The sequence below is a fragment of the Tuber melanosporum genome, assembly GCF_000151645.1.
Source record: "Tuber melanosporum whole genome shotgun sequence assembly, scaffold_165, strain Mel28".
NCBI classification, from domain to species: Eukaryota; Fungi; Ascomycota; class Pezizomycetes; order Pezizales; family Tuberaceae; genus Tuber; species Tuber melanosporum.
This window is the reverse complement of record NW_003298825.1, coordinates 143,628-163,897: the sequence shown is the minus strand read 5'-3', so window position 1 is coordinate 163,897 and position 20,270 is coordinate 143,628. Positions and strand designations below refer to the sequence as shown.

Genomic DNA, 20,270 nt, shown 5'->3' with positions numbered 1-20,270 from the left:
GAAAGAAGTTGAAGAAGATGATGAGGAGCAAGAAGGCGGGACCCTTTTTAACCTTGTGTCTTTTATCCCTCGATTTTCTATGAGTCCAGTACGATACTGCACCCGGTTTGATTATTATTTATACATCCGGTGTACTCGAACACTCGAGCACCCAAAGCCAGCTTATCCCCATAGACTTCACTCATAGAGATATAATACCGTGTCAGCACATAGGTTGTACGGTCTGCTCGGTGGAGCGTGCAACCAAACACAACGTAACGAGGGGAGCCAGACCATGCGATTATCATTTCATACAGAGAGAAATATAGCACTTCAACGAACACCATAATTTACCGATATACGAGTAGTCTACATTCCATCCACCCCATAGTATCTGATTGTATTCCATTGTATCTGATTGTATTCCATTGGACGGACCTGCCTATCTCGATGGCTGCCTCAAGAAAAAGAAAAGCGAGAAAAGCTCGGTTTAACATTGATCACTGATAGTCTTGGCAGAGCTCACTAAGTTAACCTAACCTGATTTGTAATTCCCGAATTACAAGTACGAACGTACTCGTATCGTTCAAACAAGAAACGGCATCAACCTCATCCATCCATCCATCAATCAAGCCACCCCCCTTCAACAACATCCAACCCCAGCCTCCAACACCACAAAAATGTCCAGTTCATCAAAACCATCAAAGACCACCGATCCCAAGGACTCTGCGGCTGATAAGCCCAAGGAGCCACAGAAACAAGCATTATCGCTGGAGGAGGATGACGAGTTCGAGGACTTTCCCGTCGAAGGTGAGCTACAGAGGGCCTGGTTGAACTTGCGAGGATGTGGGGCTAATCTTGGATGTGGTGGTGTGGCGGGGGAGTAATAGATTGGAAGGAGAGCGAAACTGATGTACAGAATCCTCCCGGTGGGAGATTGTGGGAGGAGAGTTGGGATGATGATGATACCACTGAGGACTTTTCTACCCAACTGAGGTTCGTCCCTTCATTTTTCTGTCTCATCGAGTTCATATACGCTAACGCCTTTGCCTGGAGATGTATAGGGAAGAGCTTAAAAAGAACCCCGCCAAATAAATAATACACCTGCCGTTTCGATACAAGATTCACTCTCGTCGCTGGTTAGAATTGGATGGGATGTTCTTTTTCGATTGTAGCATAGCTTCTCCAACGATCAAGGGACCCGTGGAGATCACGATGCCCGATGATAGTTATCTGGTTCCTTCTACGTATTGTGCGCAAAAAAATTAAAAATTGGGACAGTTCATGTTGTCATGAGCCAGAGTTTTTTTTTCTATATTATTGTTCCTCCGCCAAGGTGGAAGTTGGTTGGGCTCAGGGACTAGATGTTCTGATAACTACAGATCCTTCTCGCGGGATTCAGTCGTCCTTCCATTCAGTTGTCCTTCCATTCAGTGAATCCCGTCTACTTGCTCTACAGCCCGGTTAGCCTTTTTTTCTTTTTCTCAGAGCCAATTAAACTTCAAGAGGACTTACCGAGAGAGCAGAGACACCAGGAAGGTCCTTGCCTTCGAGCAATTCCAATGAACTGCATCACACATATTAGCCATACTTCCCTGTTGAAATAAAGGCACATTCGACCACTCACGCCCCACCACCAGTCGAGACATGGCTCAGCTTATCCTCAACACCATACTTCGCAGCCACAGTTGCAGTGTCACCGCCACCAATGATAACAATCTTGCCAGACCCTGCAGCCTCGACAGTCGCGTCCAACATAGCCTTGGTTCCCTTTGCAAAGTTGTCAAACTCAAAGACGCCAGCGGGCCTGTAACAGTTAGCAAGGAATCCCCACCAAGGAGCGAGAATCAAATACCCGTTCCAGAGTATAGTATTAGCCTTAGCTATAGTGCCCTTGCACAACTCAATAGACTTCTCCCCGCAATCCAATCCCATCCACCCATCGGGGATGCCCTGCTCATCAGTTGCATATCCAACCTGAGCATCCTTCGAAAACTTGTCCGCAGTAATATAGTCAACAGGCAAAACAACCTCCACACCGTGTTTCCTCGCCTTCTCGATAACCTCACCAACCGTCCTAGCACCCTCCTCATCGAACAGGGAATTACCAATCTTGACACCCTCAAGTGTCTTCTTGAAAGTAAACGCCATACCACCGCAAATAATTAAAGAATCAACCTTGGGAATTAGATTGTCAATAAGTTGAATCTTGTCGGATACTTTGGCACCGCCGAGGATAGCAAGGAATGGGCGTTCCGGGGATTCAAGAGCTTTGGCAAAGTACTCCAACTCCTTCTTCATGAGGAAACCAGATGCCTTCTGCGGCAAGTCGATACCAACCATAGAACTATGGGCTCGATGGGCAGTGCCGAAGGCGTCATCTATTTGTGAGGGAAATGGAAGAAAAAGTAATTAACTAACTGAGCTGCTTGAAGATGAAGAAATGAGGGAACAAACTAATGTAAACATCGCCCAATGAGGTCAAAGATCTTCTAAACTCCTTTACTTTCTCTGTATCGGCTTTGACCTTCTTGCCATCCGGCCCCTTGGAGCTTCCTTCCTCTTCAGCGTGGTATCTAAGGTTTTCTAGGAGAATCACTGCTCCTATTCGGATTTACGAATTCAGATAAGTTAACATCTCTAGGTATTTCAGCTAGCAAAAAGAAAAGTGAAGAGTAGAATAGGGAGAAAGAAACGAACCATCGGGGGCATTCGCAACACGCTGCTCAATATCCGGGCCAACACAGTCGCCCAAGAAGATGACATTGACACCAAGCAACTTCTCCAATTCCTTGGCCACTGGTGCCAAAGAGTACTTTTCAATTCTCTTTCCATCAGGGCGTCCCAAGTGCGACATCAGCACAATGGATCTGGCCCCCGACTCGAGAGCATGCTTTATAGTAGGCAAGGCTGCGACAATACGCTGGTTGTTCGTGATGATAGTCCCCTCAAGAGGGACGTTGAAGTCTACCTATTTTCCGTCTGTTAAAATTTTCCACTCCGCAAGAGAGGTGGGTGATGTAAGGATATAGGGGCATACACGAATAAGGACTCTCTTTCCCTTGAGATCGAGGTCAGTAATAGCTATGAATTATCTGCCGCATTAGCAATTCATCCATTAACGCTGCCAAACAAAATTAAAACAAAAACTAATTACAGGGGAAAAACAAAACAAAATAGAAAGAAGAAGAAAGATAGAACCAAACATACCAAGCTTATTAGAAAGCGACATTTTGAGGTTGTTGCAGTTAGGAAGTAGAAGTAGAAATTTTGTATTAGGCAAATCTCAAGGGACGTAGAGGGAGAAGAAGAGGGAGGGGGGAAGGGCAGAGTAAGATGAGGCGATATGAGGGGGAATGTCAGAACCAAGTACTCTACCACTCTACCGTAGACTACAGTACTCGTACGCAGTCAGGGAGAGCCTACTCAAGTATAACTTAAGCTATGTTTTTGTCGTTTGCTATGGTACGATACCAGTATGGTGAAGAAAAAGAAAAAAAGTGAGGGGTTTACCGTATCATACTTGGAATGAGCTGAGATGGAGGGGTATCATACTCGAGTATCGTACTTCTACCTACGTACCTACCACCATGACGCAATAACCTCAGTAATTTTTTTATACTCGAGTATTATCAAACCAGAAACAAAACAAAACTCAGCGGTTAATCATGTTCGGGATTCACCTTAGTCCACCAGCACTCGTAAAAGTCTTACCGGCGATCTCCCTTCCAGCAGTTAGCCAATTCCAAAGGTAACAACAATTATGGCATAAACCCATTTCAATAACGATGCCGTACTCGTACAGTAATTTACATTGTCAGGCAAGTTAAATTTCGCCCGCTCGCCCCCGAAGAGAAAAAGGAAAAAGGAAAAAACAAAGCCCATCCGAGAACTCTTCGTGTCTGTACTAATACTCGAGTACGAGTACTCTATCGCTTCAAGATGCGGGATAGCCCGAGGTCAATGAGATATTTACAGCCCCGCCGTGCCCCGGGTTAGACGCGAAAATCCTTATCGGCTAACTTCCACAGCGTGCGTGATCAACATGGGGGATCACTCGTTTGTTTGGTGTGTTGGCTTCCTTCTCCACCAGCCATTGCAGCTAATTACGGTGATCATAACCTCCAGTACACGTGCTGTGGAAGGTTAATCGCAGGCCTTAATTTATTGCTACGAAGAGGATGAGTAAATTAAGTCGAGGACACTGATCAGCATTGGAGAGTCGGGTGGGAGAACCTGGGCGCTATGATGAGGCGGAAAACGCAACAGCGGGCTAGCAAATTCAGGGGACGGGGGGTTGTGTAGAATCTTCAGCTATCGTAGATATTTACTCGAGCATGATTTCACCCTCAACGGATGGTATGGTCTCACCAACCAACCAACCAACCGGCCACTAAATTCACAGCCCCCCACAGAAACACCCAATACCAAAATCCGATTTCTCAAGAACCTCACCATCATCATCTAGCTCTAACCCTGGTACTCGTATAGGGATACTCTAGAACACAGCTTTCCTTACCATAACTCTAAATGCCAATGTTCCTTCCTATGCTTATTTTAGTGGCCTCCCCCGGCGGGTCAAGGTTCAAATCGGTATTACGGTACACAGCGGTGCTCGAGTACAGTACAGCAACGCTTGGTATCGTTTGAGGGCGCGACTGGTCGCCACACCAAACCGTCATTATAAGTTTGCCGCAAATCTCTATTTTGCATTTCACAAACCTTCATTTTGGAGCAGTGTGCACGAGTTGCAACCACCCACTACAACCACCAATTTTTGGGATGGAAAAAAGATAGAATAATAATTGATTTTCCTGCCAACCAGACACACTTCTCGGAACTTGAGAATGGTCAATTATGACAACTTGTGATTATTGCGGTTGCCAGCTGCAACCAAGATTTTGTAATTAGGAAGGTTTGAAAAGCCCCGGGCGACCAGACGCGCCCTAATACATTATAAGCTGTCGCACCCTCTGATAGAAATTTGGTGTGGTGTCTACTCGTACTAGTAGTCTGGCGGGACCATATCATAAACAGGCTTTCCTCCGGTCAACACCACTACTACTTAGCAAACCCTGTGCTCTGGCGGCCTGTACGGCACGCCCAAGATTTCGAAAATCTTCTCTTCCGACTCGCCCTCCATCAGGGCTCCATCTGTGAACTTTGTTCTGTCCTTTCCGCGCAAAACATCTTTGTACAGTCCACTCTGGTTGAGTCTGAAGCCCTTTTTGGAGGCTAAGAGACGGAGGGATCTGTTGAAGATGTCGTTGCCTGTGAAGTATAGTAGAGCCGCGCCACGCTCTGCCCAGGGGACTACTAGGAAGTCTATTCGACGCCAGGGCCCCGAGGAGATTTTCGATGCGCCATGCCACTTTGTGCCGCTGTCTGAGCCTCTTGGGATTGCGACTGCGAGGAGTTATTGAATATTCTTTGGTGGATATATTATCGTGAATGGAACATACGGGCGCATTGCAAAAAGTCAATTTCGAAGAGCTTTTCGACGAGCTCGCGGAGAATCTCTATTCAATAGTCAATACTATACAATTGGAAGCCAAAAAAAATACTAGGGGAGGATATCCTACCGGTAATTGCATAGGCCTCCGCACCCTCTTTGGTAATCATGATGTCAATCTACGCCAACCAATTAACCAACTATTCACGCCACTGATGGGTCGATAAGGATCCCACGTCGCCGCAGTCCTTAGCACCTCGCCTGTACGATCCTAGAATCTCAAGCTTTAGTTCGGCATCAATTTCGTGCGCAACACGCATGGCAATGTCGCCATGCTGCTTCACTTCGTCCCGTGGGATGCGTTGTTGGAAATCTTCGTAGTGCTCAATCCCAGTCTGCTGAGATGAGGTGAGTCGTGCATGGGCTTTTATGTCATCCAGAGTTCTATACCCTGCATCTACCCATTTCTGAGCCTTTACTCCACTGTTGAGAAGGTGTGTATTAGCGGGTGGACTTGTCTGGGGGGCACCAGGGTTGTTCACCCTACGCCGTAAATTCCAAGGAAGAGCCTCAATGCCTCATCTTCAGGATCCATCTTTGTGTAATCAAGCCTTCGGAGGCGATCGGTTCGGACTGATACAGGTTAGAACCAGGGGACGATTATGCAAATGGGAGAGAGGTCACCTATTTCTTCAATTTTTAAGGCTATTCTGTCGCCAATTCCAGGGAGCCTGATAAATGAGTACGAATCTCAAGTAGAGTTAGGAAGAGGGCATACTCTCGAGCTTCATTAGCAAACCTAATCCTATGATCCTGTTTCTTCAAAGTAGCTATAGCCTTCCGGTACCCCAGAGACCTCCAAGTATCTTTCAGCATTTCATAATAGCGCTGCATCTCCGATAACTACTCATCATCGCCATTAGTATATTCTTCCGCGAATTTTCTGCTCCAAACCTCACAATCTCAATAGTCCTCTGATTAGGATTATCCTCCATCTGATTCCCATCGTTTTTCTGCAGGCACTGAAACGTCCCTAGATAGCGTCCCGGTTTATCGTTCTTTCCTCTCCTGCCTTTTTTTCCGGTTTTTTGCCTTTTGGCTAGCTCCAGCGAATCCTGCTCGTCATCCGTCGTCTCTATCCCCTCCACACTCTTCGACTCCTCTTCGTCTTCTAGCGGCTTCAAACCATCAGCAATTTGAGGCGAGTGATATATCCTGTGCTTACCAAGGGGCCTATTTTCTTTGCTTCATAAATCATCATGTCTAGGTCGTCTTTAGGGGCCATCCCTTCGGGCGCAGATGAAGTTACGTAATCGCTGCGTGTGGGTACCGGGGCATCAATTTCGAAAGGATGTGAGCTCGAGAGGCTAGAGGGCGGGTGCGAAGAGGTTTGAGTGCTGCATATACGTTAGGAGGACTGTAACCCTTATTTCAAAGTGGGCGCCTAAGATAACCTCTCTAGAGCCTTCTTCCGCCGGGAGGGCTTAATTTGAAGACTTTGTGGTGATGAAGGTGTTTCGTTTATAGAAGGGCAAGGCGGTGGGGCCGGAGCCTGAGGTGGTGACAGGGGCGCACGGCCGTGAACCTCGTAAATCTTCTGGGCATGATCAAGAATACGACCATGATGCAGGCAGTCTCCTGTATATTCGTGGTTCACAACGATGATGTTTTCCTGCAAGGAATCTACCGCTCAGAAATTTGCAAGACTGAAGGAAATCAGAATATTAATTACTGGTAACTTCTCAAGTTTCAGGTACTTGAGGACATCGAGATATTTGAAATGGCTTTCGACAATAACATGAGTGATAACTTATGTTCCACTGCATCAGCCGGATCCATGCCTTTTAAAAGTAAATGGAGAACTGTGGCGAGTTGATATTCATAAGGTAGTCTATCGTATACATACACTCGTCGTTCCACTCATTGATACAAAAAGCGCCAAACTCAGCAGCTTTCTGAATTCGCATCTTTCTCGCCGGATTCCTGATATCGTTTGGAATAAAGTCTACGAAAATCGTAAGTAATTTCAGCCAAGGGCAAACACGATCTTCGTTCACCCACAGAAAACAAGGTCTGAAAAAACGAGTTGAGAGTCCCTAGCCGTCGGTTGTTTGGCCGCCTTTGAGGAACGTTTTCGTTTTGTAGAACCCCCAGATCCTACAACAGACATCCTCGAGGATTCAGGAGGGGCTGTCGGCGTTGGAGTATGCACCAATGGCATATCAGGTAGAGGCGGTGATGAGTGAGTGGCGGTAGCGGAAGCCCTAGAAGAGGGAGTCACAGTAAATGTTGAAGAATCGTGAAGACCCGGGGGACGAGACGTCTTGGACTGAGCTGAGGAAGCCACGACAGTAGGAGTCGAGAGTGTAGGCGTAGGCCTGTTAGGCACGGTGGAAGGGTGAAGCTTTTGGGCGGGCAGAGAAAGGGTCCTTGAAACGGCAGCCCTCGAACTGGAAACGGGCCTTGCACTCGACGTAGCGGCTGTGCGAGCCCGGGTGAGTTTAGGAAGGGCTCGAGGACTCCTAATAGCAGGATCTTTTGTCGTTGTTAGTAGCGCAGAAACTGGATTTTCTTCGTACAGGTCGTCATCCTCGACAATCGAATCAAGGGAATAGAGGCCTTCAAAAAAACGTTTCTTCGTCTTGAGAGACTCATCCCGAATCATGTTGAAGCAGTGGGTAGCGGGGGGCGAGGAATCATAAATAACCGGCCAAACAATGAAATGGGGTATGATACAAGTTGAAGAGTGAGCAAACAAGTGAGGGGTTGAAATGGTCAAGGTTGGGGTGGGGGATGAGATAATCACTCCAAGTCTCTTGGATAAGGGAAGACGTGACGGAGCGCGAGTTCGAGTCAAAATTAATCAGACTCACGTGTCACGCGCAAGGGAAAACGTGGGTGACATTGAGGCTGAGATGACTAAGAGAGATGGGTGGGGCCTTGCATAAAATTACGGGGTTTGGGAAGAGCTCGAGGGGAAGCTGAACCAAAGGAAAGTAAAGGGAACCCTCGCCAAGCTAATCCACATCCTCGGCTTACATAAAGCGCAACACCCGCACACCCACACACACCACCCACACAACCAACCGGAAAAAAAAGGTATTTTTTGGGATAGGTTGGCTGCTTGTTCCAAACTTGCGTCAATTTTACGGTTGCAGCTGTCCGACCTCCAGTGCCTTCTTGCCCCATGATTTCATCAACCTGAATAATATTCCCTTGCCTGGCTTCCTCCTGTTTGGCCAGCCTAACCCGTCTTGGAAGGACCAAGCATTTCGTGGCCCCCGTTCTCTTTAGTACGCTGGAATGTAAAACATATTATACCGAAACTCCCCTATGGAATCTGCTTGAGTACCATACTCACACTCTCTGCCGGTATTTCCTAAGGGACTGCCAGCTGTAAAGCTATCTCTAACCGACCTTCCTTCCATAGCCGGTATCATAGTCTGCGGTACTTGTACTCCTCCTCCGCCCTCTTGTCGCCCGTCGTTGAATATATTATTCCCTCTTCTTCCCCATTCCCCCACCCCCTCTCTATTCCTCACCTCGTGTGGCAGTTAATTCAACTTGATTGTTCCCATTACCCCTTCCCCGGTCATCCACTCGCCCGTATGATACCGTACTCGAGCGCCGCTTCCACAGCACCCACCATACCCAAGGAGCGAGGGCCACCGCCCTCCACAGTACCTTGATCATGCACAAGTTTACACATCCGGCACACACGCGGGCAACCCATTACAGCAACGAGCGCTTTCATGCCATCCTATGATGCAGTGCCCTATGTCGTACTGTGTTCTACGGCACTCCAACCGCACAGTACATACCAGTACGTGAGTACCAGCCCCCGGATGAACCGCAAATGTATCCTTCACCTTGTTCGTACGGTACCATCACCCACATTACAGTGTTGTTGATATGGTAGGATTAGGGGAGGCATATAGTGGGGGGATCGGGTCCTGTAATGCGCCTGGAAGGTAGTCACCCGCGTGAGCAAGTATGGTACTGTAGCCCGTTCCGAAGAGTTCCCCCTTCCGGGCGCCCGCTACGGTAGGCGAACCTTTCCCTCTCTCTCCCCCAACAATGCACCAAACGAACTCCAAGAAGACCATGGCGGGACAGCCCTGACACATGAAATAAAGACAACCGATTTAACCCCCCCCCAACTATGGACGCATTAGAAATAATAATAATAATAACAAATAAAATTTAATAAAAAGGAAAACTGGATGGAATAGGGATGGAATATCGACCGTATCGTGGTTAAAATGATATAAATATAGGTTACTACGCTGCACGAGTACTGTACCGTACAAGGCAGCGTCTCACTGTCAAAACATCATGCAGTCTCGCACCGAGCCATATCACTGCCGAATCATATGTTCGGTCAGAATATTGGGGTGCTCTTCAAAAGTATTGGACGGCACAAAATGCAGAGATAATTGGATGCTATCTTGTGGATTGCCCAACGCAAATGGTATTAGAATGGCCGAGTCTAAGGACTATTTCGTACAAATAGAATAAAAGCTCGATGAACAGTCCGAGATCGGGAGCCGTGCTTTTTCTCTCTTATAAACTATCCTATGGTATTTATTCATCACTCTATTCCCAATACTTTGGCTCCGCCTCCCCTTGCTGCAAGAGAGGGAAAGGGCAAAGCAAAGGGGGGGGTATGCAGCAGTGAGATTTTCCCAATCCTTGGAAGGAAAAGGAAAAGCGAGGAGGAGAAAAAGGATATCAGCAAACTTCGCTGTCATTTCATTGAAACGCAGGCCGAGAATTGTCGGACAGGTGGGTACATAGCAAGATGCAACTTTTTTTTCCCCGTCGGCTCCAGCACTGGCCGGTCGGTGGGTTTTGCTGTGTTAGTGTCAGTGCTTGTAGGAAGTATGATAGCTGTATTGTAACTGGTAGCGACCTGGACAGAAGGCGAGGAGGAGGGGGAAGGAGGTAGGGGAGAGGGTATGTAAACTTGGGCTTCTGCAGCTGTGTGCCGCACGCAACATGGCAACAACAACTTCTTCTCCTGCTGTTAACCCTCCTCCTCGCCCTCCTCCTCCGTCATCCCTTCCTTCCCGCCCTTCCTCGCCCTTCCTCGCCCTTCCTGGTTCGCCTCACTGCTCTCTTCCTTTCAGAAATCGAGCTCCGTCCTCCACCCCCTCTTGTTTCCCTCTCCACGCAACAACAGCAACAGCAGCAACAACAACAACAGCACCCCCCGACCTTCCTCCCATTCAAAACATCCTGCTACATACACGATGCTGTCCGAAACGGAACCTCCCCCCAAAAAACAGAAAGTTACTCCTTCCGAACCCCCTAAACGGAAACCCCCCCAACATATCAATCTTCGCTTTCCACTCACGGAAGAAGTATTAAAGGCACAAAAACCGCAAATCGACACTTTGTTAAAGCTGTTGCGCAAGAAGAAGAAGATAGTTGTTATTGCTGGCGCTGGTATCTCTGTTGGAGCCGGAAGTAAGTCTGTTCCTGCAAAAATCATCCAGCCCTAGTCCTCGCTTCCGCCCTTTTTTTGGTGTGGTTTTTCAATGCCTCTCCGTATCCACTCTGGATGTCCGTCTCAGCGCTGACTCAGCATGGTTACACAGTTCCCGATTTCCGCTCTTCTGGGGGATTGTTTTCTTCCCTTAGAAATGACATGAAGCTGAAGACCTCTGGCAAAGAGCTATTCGATGCTTCTGTTTACAAAGATGATCAACTCACTTCCTCATTCCACGAAATGGTCAGAAATTTACATTCAATGACCACCCAGGCCACTCCGACCCTGTTTCACCACCTTCTGGCCACGTTGGCAACACAAGGCAGGCTTCTTAGACTTTACTCGCAAAACGTCGACTGCATTGACACACAATTGGAGCCCCTGAAGACTACCGTGCCGCTTGGCAATAAAGGACCGTGGCCCAGGACAATCCAATTGCATGGGGGGTTAGAGAAAATGGTTTGTTCAAAGTGTGGGTGGTTGGCGGAATTTGAGGCGTCGCTTTTTAGGGGTTCGGAGCCCCCGGATTGCTCGGAGTGCCTTGAGATGGATTGTGTGAGAGGCATTGCCGGCAAGCGAGCTCTTGGAGTCGGTAAACTACGCCCCAGAATAGTTCTCTACAACGAATTCAACCCAGATGCGGAGGCGATTGGCGCAGTCACTAAGGCCGATCTGAAGTCCCGTCCCGACTGTCTTATTGTTGTCGGAACGAGCCTCAAGGTACCCGGTGTTCGGAGAATTGTCCGTGAAATGTGCGGTGTTGTTCAGGATTACCGTGGAGGAATGACTGTTTGGATCAACGAAGACGCGCCCCCAATGGGAAGAGACTTTGAAGGAGTCTTTGACTTGATTGTTGGTGGGGATTGTGAAAAGGTTGCGAAGATGGCGAGCTTGCCAAGGTGGGATGGGAGCCAACCGCAACCGGAGATCGAGACGGATAGCGATAGCTGTGGTTCCTTCATCGAGCTTGATCCCGACGAGCCTCCTAGAGATAGCAGTTCTGTGGAGGTCCATGTTCCTCAACTTCTTAGTCCCTCGATTAGTCCCCATCCTAAGATTACTAAACCGGCAAAGAATGCGAAGAAACGACCGGCATCGGAAACGAAGACGGAACCCGCAGCGAAAAAATCGAAAGCGAAGGCAAAACCCGCACCCAAGGCAACAGCCTCGAAGTCGAAGGTCAAGGTAGATGCTCGGAAGCCTGGGCCTATTGCGACTGCTTTTAAAGTTGTGAAGAAAGTGGTAGCTAAACCGACCAAGGCTCAAGTTAGATCACCAAAAACAAAACCCCCGGCGGCAACGACAACAACACCACCAAAGACTCGAAAACCTACTGCGGCAGCGGTCGCAAAAGCAGCAGCAGCTCTTGCGTCTCATGATGCCCCCATTATCGCTAGCTCTGTAGAGATAGCTAAAGTTACTGAGGTCCCTGGCTCAATGCAAGTGATCCTCCCCCTTACTCCTCCTGCACCTTCGACTCCGATTCCCGAGCGATCCATCGCTTTCGATCGACCTTCTCCGACTATCACCATCGCGAGCCTACTCAATTGACGGTAGGCGGTATAAAAGAAGCACGAAAACCGAAATTCCCAGCAATACTAACATTTATAGGTTTGTATAGTAGGTCAGCCGATATCCTCGGTGGTATGTAACATACGGGTTTTCGTTTTTACGAGTTAGTGGAAATGGCGTCTGGTTTATTCTTGGTCACTTTTTTCTTTCTTCTGCCCCTATCTTCTCTTTATTAGGCCGCCTTTACTCCGATAGATTCCGCCCCGCCTACGGAATGCGGAGGCTTGACACAGATTTCATATTCCCCAATCTCTTTTTGGTCCTCCTTCTCGATTTTTTGTCTTTTCACGTTAATCTTCCTATAGTGGCGTTCTTTCCCCCGTTTTTCCTTTCCCCCCTCCTTCAGTTATTTATTCTGGTGGCGTCCTGGGAGTCTTGTGTGATTTGGAAACCAATTGAAGGATGGATGGGTTATGAACGAGTACATACAGTAACTCATTAAAAAAAGTTTTTGTTTTGTCCTGATAACTCATGAAGCTTTGCTGTTGGCCGTTGGTCGGGGGGGAGGCGGAGTGGGATGATTATGGGTTCGAGGTGTTGTGGTGTTTAGTGGTCGTGGACGAGGGATTGCGCTGCCGGCGCTGGTACTGCACACGGAAGCGCGCTCGCAAATACCTATAATCGCATCGGGAGATACGTCATCTGGTAGGAACGTTGGGGAGCCAGACACGCAGCTCAGACGATACGCAAGTATTACAAAAGCTCCCCCTCTTTTAAGGGCTCTTGCCGCATGTATAGTATATTGTTGCCAACATACCCCCCCTCCCCACAGTGGGATACCTTCCGACACGATCCCACGGTACTCGTACGTACGGTCGAGGCAACGGATAAGTTATGACAAACCGACTCCAGAGCCGCATCCTGTCCATTAATCCTGACCTACCTGCCTGCCCCAAGCAATCAATACGGAAACAAAACTAGGGGCCAACATCCCAACATGGGAGGGATAACCGGAAACTATGATAGTACGGTATCCGAGTGACATCCTATGCGTCGGTTCTCCATTTCCACCAGGTAAGCCTCCCAATAGGGCCGGCAAAAAAAACTTAACCTCACCGCCACTTCTTCAACTTCTATTACACGATACTGTTTATACACTGGTAGCTAGTTGTGCTAGTAGTGTACGAGTACTGCGGATAGCGGGATGGACTTATTAGGGTTTATTTATTTATTTGTAATAACATGATCATTATGATAACATGACAATGTATTTACAGTGCCTGTGGTGTCAGCGATAGGGCTGGGCCTATTGGTGTGCGGTGGCGGAGCCGGCGACGGGAATGTTTTGGGTTTTGGGTTGATTGGGCGTGGAATAGTATGATGACAGTTTCAATGGAGGGCTGATGACGAGGCTTTAGGCACGTTGAGAAATTCTAGACACGGTGCACGAAGGATGCAAATTTGAGTGATAAATTGTGCCTTATGGTTTTTTTTCTAAACCTGTTCCTGCATTCTATGATGTCGTACTTGTATCTGCCCCTAGAGTATCGGGGCGTAGCAAGAGAACGGAGTAACAAAAAAAGAGGCCGCATCATAACTAAATTATTCCGGCAAAACCCCAAATTATATCATACAGTAATGGGTAAACGGAAATGGTTTCCGCGACTACGCCATGGTACGAGTATTCCGCTCTCACCCCTACCCGTTTACTTGCCTCTGGACATAATATTATGATAAAAGAAGGTAACTTAAACGAAGAACCCCCCGTTAAGCAGCAAACCAATCCTCTCCACTTCATTCTGGTAGTCCTTCCTGACGTCCTCTAGCGTGACTACTTGTCGGTATTGGGGTGAGGAAGTGGTTGCTAGAATCCCGTCAATATCACCTCTTAAACGTAGCAATAGGAAGTAGGATGAGTGAGGGAGGGAGGTATATCATACTATTAGCAAGCTTCGCCCTCTTTGTACTCCCACCACCGGTGATTTCATCCCCTTCCGCACGTTTGGTGGATAATATCCAAGCCTGTTCTCCACCAACGCACGACAGCGCGTTGAGTAAGACCAAGAAGCCGTCGGAGACACTGCATGAACTGGGGTCAGCAGAGCCGATGTTTGCGGTTTGCAGACGTTGGAGACGTTCGTAGAGGATTGATGCCGCTTTATTATTATTGACAAATCAGTAACTGTCTGCTCACTTGGTGTGGGGTAAGGGTGTGCCATACCTCCCCTATAATCGCCCCGCTGTGTCCTCCATGCGTACAGGACTTTGTGGAATTGCGGGCCTTCGGACACGTCCATTATTGTGGAGCACTTGAATGCCAAGGCTTCATCTACATCATCCTGGAGACCAACGAAGGGGTATTGGCACAACCTTACGCCCTCATGTTGTTCGACCATTGCGCCGACGAGTTCCCGCAGGGCGGCTCTTTGGAGGGGTTTGTTGGTGTAACAGGTTAGTGCTAGGTAAGCTTCGTCAAAGAGGGAGAGGGATAATGTTGATTGGAAAAGTTTCAGGAGGATTTCTGTTCTGATTGCAGAATCGTTCTGTGGAGGGTTAGTGGTGAAATGGGGGAAACCAGGGGGAATGGGAAAATATGCTTACTTCGTCTCCTAATGCTGTCAAGGCCGATTGGCAGAACTCGACGAGGTATTCTGGTTCTTTTGCCTCCTCAAATAAGCATGCGACATGTAGATAATATTGCGGTAGGCCCTTTCCGATAGAAGTCTCAAGATCAGTTTCGCTCAAGAGTGATTTTATGGTGGAGAGGTGTGTTGGGTTGGCTATAGCTGAAAGAAGTGTTAGCGCAAGAAGTCCTAAGAAAAGATGAAAAACCTACCTAGTCCGTAAGCAGCTTTCTTGAAGGTTACTGCAGCAGTATCTTTACTGCCATCCTTCAACTGTATTCTCGCTCTCACATAAAATCCCCAACTTGTAGCTGGAAGATGCCTCTGAAATTCCATCGCGACTGCAACAGCGTTGGTGCCCAAGAGCGCAGCGCCGACATTTGCGAATCCATTCCCGTGATTTGTGAGTTCCAAGCTGGCCAAATATCGCCGTATACATACAGATATCGCCACGGAGCCGCTTCTGCCAGGTCCATGAGGGGGAGGGCCGGAGTTCTCGGGAAGCGTCAGCTGGAGGACTGAACCTTTCCTCTTCTGTGAAACGACTGCCTGGTCTGATCCAGTGACTTTTAGACCTGCCAATCCTTTTGCGAGCTCGTCGTCTGCCGAAAGCCTAGAGTCAGGAATCGACAGAGGTGTTCGTGCCATCCAGTTAAGGACCTCATACTCCCGCATATAGTTCAGGAGCTGCAGGTATAACGAATCAGGGCTATCGATCTTCGGATGCCCCCCCTCGAAGACGAGCATCAGCAGGACAAACACCAGGCCAAACAGAATATCATGGTTGACATGAATGACTTCACGGCTCCCAGCCACGAGCACTCTCCCTCCGAATGCTGTCAGCTTAGCCGCTCCAGCATGTCCCTCAGCCTGGAACAAACTCGACAATATAGAGTAGAACGCCGTTTGTGGATCATTCATTGCTTCTGTCGTCTCCTCAAATTTGTCCCAATCATCATCTGAAATCTCCCCTTCCAGGCAATTCTGATAAAGTGACAACATCCGGTCCTCGAATGCAAACACACCATCCTCCAACACTTCCCTTTGTAACCTCCATAGACAGTTTTCGTATAGCTTTCCGGTCAGACTATTCCTCAAATTCGTGGCAGCCTGCACTAAAAGCATAGCATCAGATAACTCTGTATTCGCTAACCCAGCCCCAAGCTTCCGAGGTGACCGCAGTGAGAGTATTTCCTTGTTCAACGCAAAGGTGAGGTGGTTGTGCTGCATCATCTCAGATTCAGTGCATTCTCGTAGTGCGGTGATTCCGTCCGCGTTTACAGTCCACACGAAACCCGTATGGGGATCTGCCACAAGGGATAGTGCTTCGCATCGTTGCTTGTCGAGCTCGGTACACAAACGAGCATATCTCACCCATTGTGTGTTAAGCTCGTGATTATACCTTTCATAATCTGGCGACCCATCCTCGGTCTTATGCAATTCGACAGCACCAGGGATGGCTTTAGCAACTCTACTCTGTAATGGATCTGCTGGATCGTCAACTGGGGAGCCAGCAGTCGCCCAATAGAACAATCGGTGAATATCCAATGCTGTAAGGAGGAGAGAATCGCTGAATCTTCCGGGGCAGAATATCCAATCCATCCAATAATCTGTGATATCCTCGGAGGTGACATTGCTGGGCGGGATACCAGGAAGCCCGTGTAGAGAGTCTGCAGTTGCAGTTGCCCAGGTGTTCCAGTATTCTCCAACGTTCAGGATGTGGAATTGTAGATTTTGCACCCGGAAGGTTGTATTACTCTTCCATAGAACCCACAAATTGAGGAGGCCGTTGTTATCACCTGATACAGGTGTGACACGGAACTCAGATATCATCCAAACCGAGTTCAACGTAGGGGGATCCGCCGTGAACTCTCTATCTGGGTATAAATCTACGAGCCCTTGATATTCCCCATCGAATCCCTGCTGAGCAGCCCAGAATTTGAACTTTCCGGTTGTTGCAGAGGAAAAGCTGACAAGATAAAACATGTGGTCATCCCGGAACGAGGTGTCGATTACAGTTAATAGCTGAGACGACGCTGGAGATAGTAGGGTCTTCATTTTAGACGACGGAGGAGCGGTTTCATTGAGCAAGTCTGTCGCGTGTAACAGAATACCTTTGTCTAATGACCATGTCTTCAAGGTATGGTCCACCGAGACGGTAAACAAAAGTGGGCCAACTTGATGCCCTTCCCCCATACTGTCTTCGCACTGTCGCGGGAAATAGACCGCCGAAGATATAACTGCTGAAAACGAAACATTGTCACGGCCGTGTTTGACAGTCCCGGGCCTGAAGTACGGCATCCTATTTTTGAAAAAAGCCATATAGGTACCTTCACTAAATGTCTTCTCGGCATATCGTGACACCGACATCTCAGGATCTGCCCCGCCGTCAGTACAAAGCCGAACAAGCTCTGTATCCAAATTAACATACCTTCAGGTAATGCATCACTCTTCTCAAGTTTAAGTAGCACTCCATCCTGCAACGAAACAAGCAAAGTTTCATGATCAATGGCTATCAGATAGTGCGGTGAATGCAGGGTAAATGAAGAGGGCGAGAACGTCCTACAATAATCGCTATCCTTCGAAGTCTTCCTAGTAACCGCGCCCCGGAGGAAGAAATCCGCCGACAGATTCAATGTGTAAATAATGTTCCCGGCGGTCATGACATAAACCACCAACTCATCCTTATCAGGAGCGTCTGCAAACCCAACACATCCCGGCCTGATTGTATCCGGGAAGTAGAATCTAAATGTGCTGGAAAACTCTCCCCGGGTATCGTGGGGTTTGGTAAAGTCCACCGATGTTAGTGAGAGCACCTGCGCTTCCTCCAGGACTCTCCACAGGATACATCGGGGATATCGCTCAATCGGTCGGTAGTATACCGAGGCCGCAGTAGCAAGGTGTCTGTACTGGAACAGGGTATCTGGCTTGTCGGGTTCGGGCTTTTTGATGATGTTTGTGTGAGAGGACGTTCGTCTGGTGGGTCCGGAATGGTGGATTGGTAGGAAGATGTTAAGGATATTTCCATAGGAGTCGTCCCAGTCAAGATTCACTCGTGTCTCCTTGTAGAGGAAGCAGGGTGATTTATCGGACATTATTGTAGGCTGTGAACTCTGGCGCTCTTCCTTTTGATGTCGTGGGAGGTGCGATGGGGGTGTTGGAGGTAGGGAATCGTTGTTGTCTCTGGAATTTCGCCTTGTATCCTGGAAAACGCGTTGGGTCACAGGTCTCTTTGCGCGTGGTGACAACTCTGTCAACGCTGCTAGCGGTTAGGGTTTATCTAGACCAAGGGGTATTCTGTTATCATGCAATAGTCGAGGGGGAAAAACATAAAATACCAGCACCAGAAATTCGGAATGCAATAGCAAAACTATAGTAGCTATATACAAATTGGATGCCGGATACTGTGCATAAGAGTGAATTTTTGAACGCCAGGTTACTTTGTAAATATACCCTCATTCCCTCCCTCAAACAACTTTATCTCTTTCCGACTCTCCCACTTCGAACAGTCAGAGCTTTACCTCCTGCCGCGACCCTCTTTTCGTTTTTCTTCATCTGCCTTTCATTCTTCTTAATCCGATCCTTTCTCTCCTCTCTGCTAAGTGCCCGCGGATTCTTATCCTCGCCCTTCTCCCTCTCGTTTTTCCCATCAACCTCAACAATCCAATCGCCCTCGCCATCCTTATTCTTTCCCTTATAACCCCACTTGGGAACCCACTCACCCTTCTCCTCGTCATATACAAGCTTGCCATCTCTAGTCTTCGCCTTGATGCCCTTCTTCTTTGCAAACAGTTCCCTATTCCCATGTTAGCATGATTCCCACGACTGCCTGCCTCAGGACGGAAGAAAATAGGGGTGGGGGAAAAGTGAACAAACCATTTTGTAGGCTCCTTAGCCTTCGGCAACGGCTTCTCCCTCGGCAGCGGGGTCAAAGGGTCCGGCAACCCAGCATAAACCCCGTCTGAAACACTCTTCATAGGAAGCGTAGTGAGCACTTGATTTATCAAAGCCTGAGCGCAGTCTCTAGCGGCGCCGTTGAGACACTCCTCGAGTGTATTGGAGTAGGTGGTGGGGTCGAGTGGGTTTGCATCGAAAGCGCAGAGATTTCCCATGTCGAATTCCAGCGGGGTGGGCTTTTCTACCAGGACCGGTCTGTGGGTGGATTAGCTGGGTTATTCTCAGGGGAAAGGGGGGAGGATCGCACAGTCGCTCTTTTTTCTCTGCAATTGTGCTCGAAGGCATAGTTCTTTTGGTTTGTTGGTGGTGGAGGCGGCGGTCGAATTGCCAATGGTGTTGAGGCCAGTATTGTGTGATCTTCATGAAGAGCCGCAAGATTTTTTTATTTTAATTCTTTCTGCCCAAATGACCCACCGGCATTGCGCTAGTCATCACTTTGTTTGTTGGGTTTGTTCATCGGTGCTCACTCACAGAGGAAGAATTTCAGACGACAAAGGGTTCGGTGAGGGTCAATGAAAAACAATGGGAGGTGGAAGCCTTACTCTATAATTTAGGATTTACCCGGATTACTTCTGACGATGCTCCAGACTGAATGGTGGCAATATGATACAAGGAACTAGCGATCAATAGGTCGCAATTGAGGGTCGCGTAGTGGGACCTAGGTGCCAGTTAAATTGATGAACATATGGATTCAGAAACAGATAAGTGTCTATTTTAGGTGTTTTTCAAAAGAACATAACTCACTTTCCGTTGATCCAATCATGTTAGAAAGACTGTAGAAATGTGGCTAAGATGAAGCTGAATAAAAGTACAAATTTTTTTTTTTTTTTAATTTGTAAAAGTAATTAAATAATAGTAGAGTACTTGTAGCATCCTGATTCTAATACCCAACATTTGGGTATATGATCAGGAGGCTTGGTGTGAAAATGCAACATTAAAAGTTAACTAAGTATGGAATATTCAAGTCATTGACTGTCTCTGCTACACCTCTAGTGATTGAAATTGATTTCCTATCTGGGAAGACCTTAACATCACAACTTTTCTCACAACTTTTTGGGCCTGCTCCCCTCTACTCGGGAGGGGATCAAGCCAATCCTTCTTATTTTCCCATCACATTGGGACACTTCTCCATCCTTCTGTCTTGAGGTCTATCCTCTTGAGGTCCTCCTCTCCTCCTCCCAGTATCTCATGATGTTGATTCTTGTTTCTTCCCTCCTTTTGCTCTAGCCTTACTTAGCGTTAGAATATCAAGTAT

General features: G+C 47.9%; 5 protein-coding genes; 1 reads left to right on the top strand and 4 right to left on the bottom strand.

The window, feature by feature from the left end:
- The first annotated feature begins 582 nt into the window (after positions 1-582).
- Positions 583-1,211, top strand: GSTUM_00003253001 (uncharacterized protein). XM_002836888.2 has 3 exons: positions 583-789; positions 870-975; positions 1,044-1,211. Exons 1-3 carry the CDS (start codon positions 660-662, stop codon positions 1,072-1,074), a joined length of 267 nt encoding a protein of 88 aa, XP_002836934.1. The 5' UTR covers positions 583-659; the 3' UTR covers positions 1,075-1,211.
- A 33-nt stretch (positions 1,212-1,244) lies between these two features.
- Positions 1,245-3,500, bottom strand: GSTUM_00003252001 (uncharacterized protein). XM_002836887.2 has 8 exons: positions 3,190-3,500; positions 3,020-3,063; positions 2,680-2,950; positions 2,437-2,583; positions 1,835-2,360; positions 1,607-1,786; positions 1,495-1,546; positions 1,245-1,432 (listed from the first exon to the last, which is right to left on the bottom strand). The coding sequence occupies exons 1-8, from the start codon at positions 3,209-3,211 to the stop codon at positions 1,424-1,426; spliced, it is 1,251 nt and encodes a 416-aa protein (XP_002836933.1). The 5' UTR covers positions 3,212-3,500; the 3' UTR covers positions 1,245-1,423.
- A 1,544-nt stretch (positions 3,501-5,044) lies between these two features.
- On the bottom strand, positions 5,045-8,151 carry GSTUM_00003251001 (uncharacterized protein; the record flags this gene model as incomplete). XM_002836886.2 has 12 exons in its annotated part: positions 7,493-8,151; positions 7,338-7,436; positions 7,164-7,240; positions 6,886-7,103; positions 6,657-6,828; positions 6,391-6,609; positions 6,210-6,334; positions 6,116-6,162; positions 5,974-6,064; positions 5,668-5,914; positions 5,517-5,610; positions 5,045-5,385 (listed from the first exon to the last, which is right to left on the bottom strand). The coding sequence occupies exons 1-12, from the start codon at positions 8,094-8,096 to the stop codon at positions 5,045-5,047; spliced, it is 2,334 nt and encodes a 777-aa protein (XP_002836932.1). The 5' UTR covers positions 8,097-8,151.
- A 7,096-nt stretch (positions 8,152-15,247) lies between these two features.
- GSTUM_00003248001 (uncharacterized protein) lies at positions 15,248-18,198 on the bottom strand (the record flags this gene model as incomplete). XM_002836885.2 has 2 exons in its annotated part: positions 17,490-18,198; positions 15,248-17,436 (listed from the first exon to the last, which is right to left on the bottom strand). The coding sequence occupies exons 1-2, from the start codon at positions 18,151-18,153 to the stop codon at positions 15,248-15,250; spliced, it is 2,853 nt and encodes a 950-aa protein (XP_002836931.1). The 5' UTR covers positions 18,154-18,198.
- Positions 18,199-18,394: 196 nt separating this feature from the next.
- Positions 18,395-19,511, bottom strand: GSTUM_00003247001 (uncharacterized protein). XM_002836884.2 has 3 exons: positions 19,263-19,511; positions 18,935-19,210; positions 18,395-18,854 (listed from the first exon to the last, which is right to left on the bottom strand). Exons 2-3 carry the CDS (start codon positions 19,168-19,170, stop codon positions 18,536-18,538), a joined length of 555 nt encoding a protein of 184 aa, XP_002836930.1. The 5' UTR covers positions 19,171-19,210; positions 19,263-19,511; the 3' UTR covers positions 18,395-18,535.
- Between the last annotated feature and the right edge of the window lie 759 nt (positions 19,512-20,270).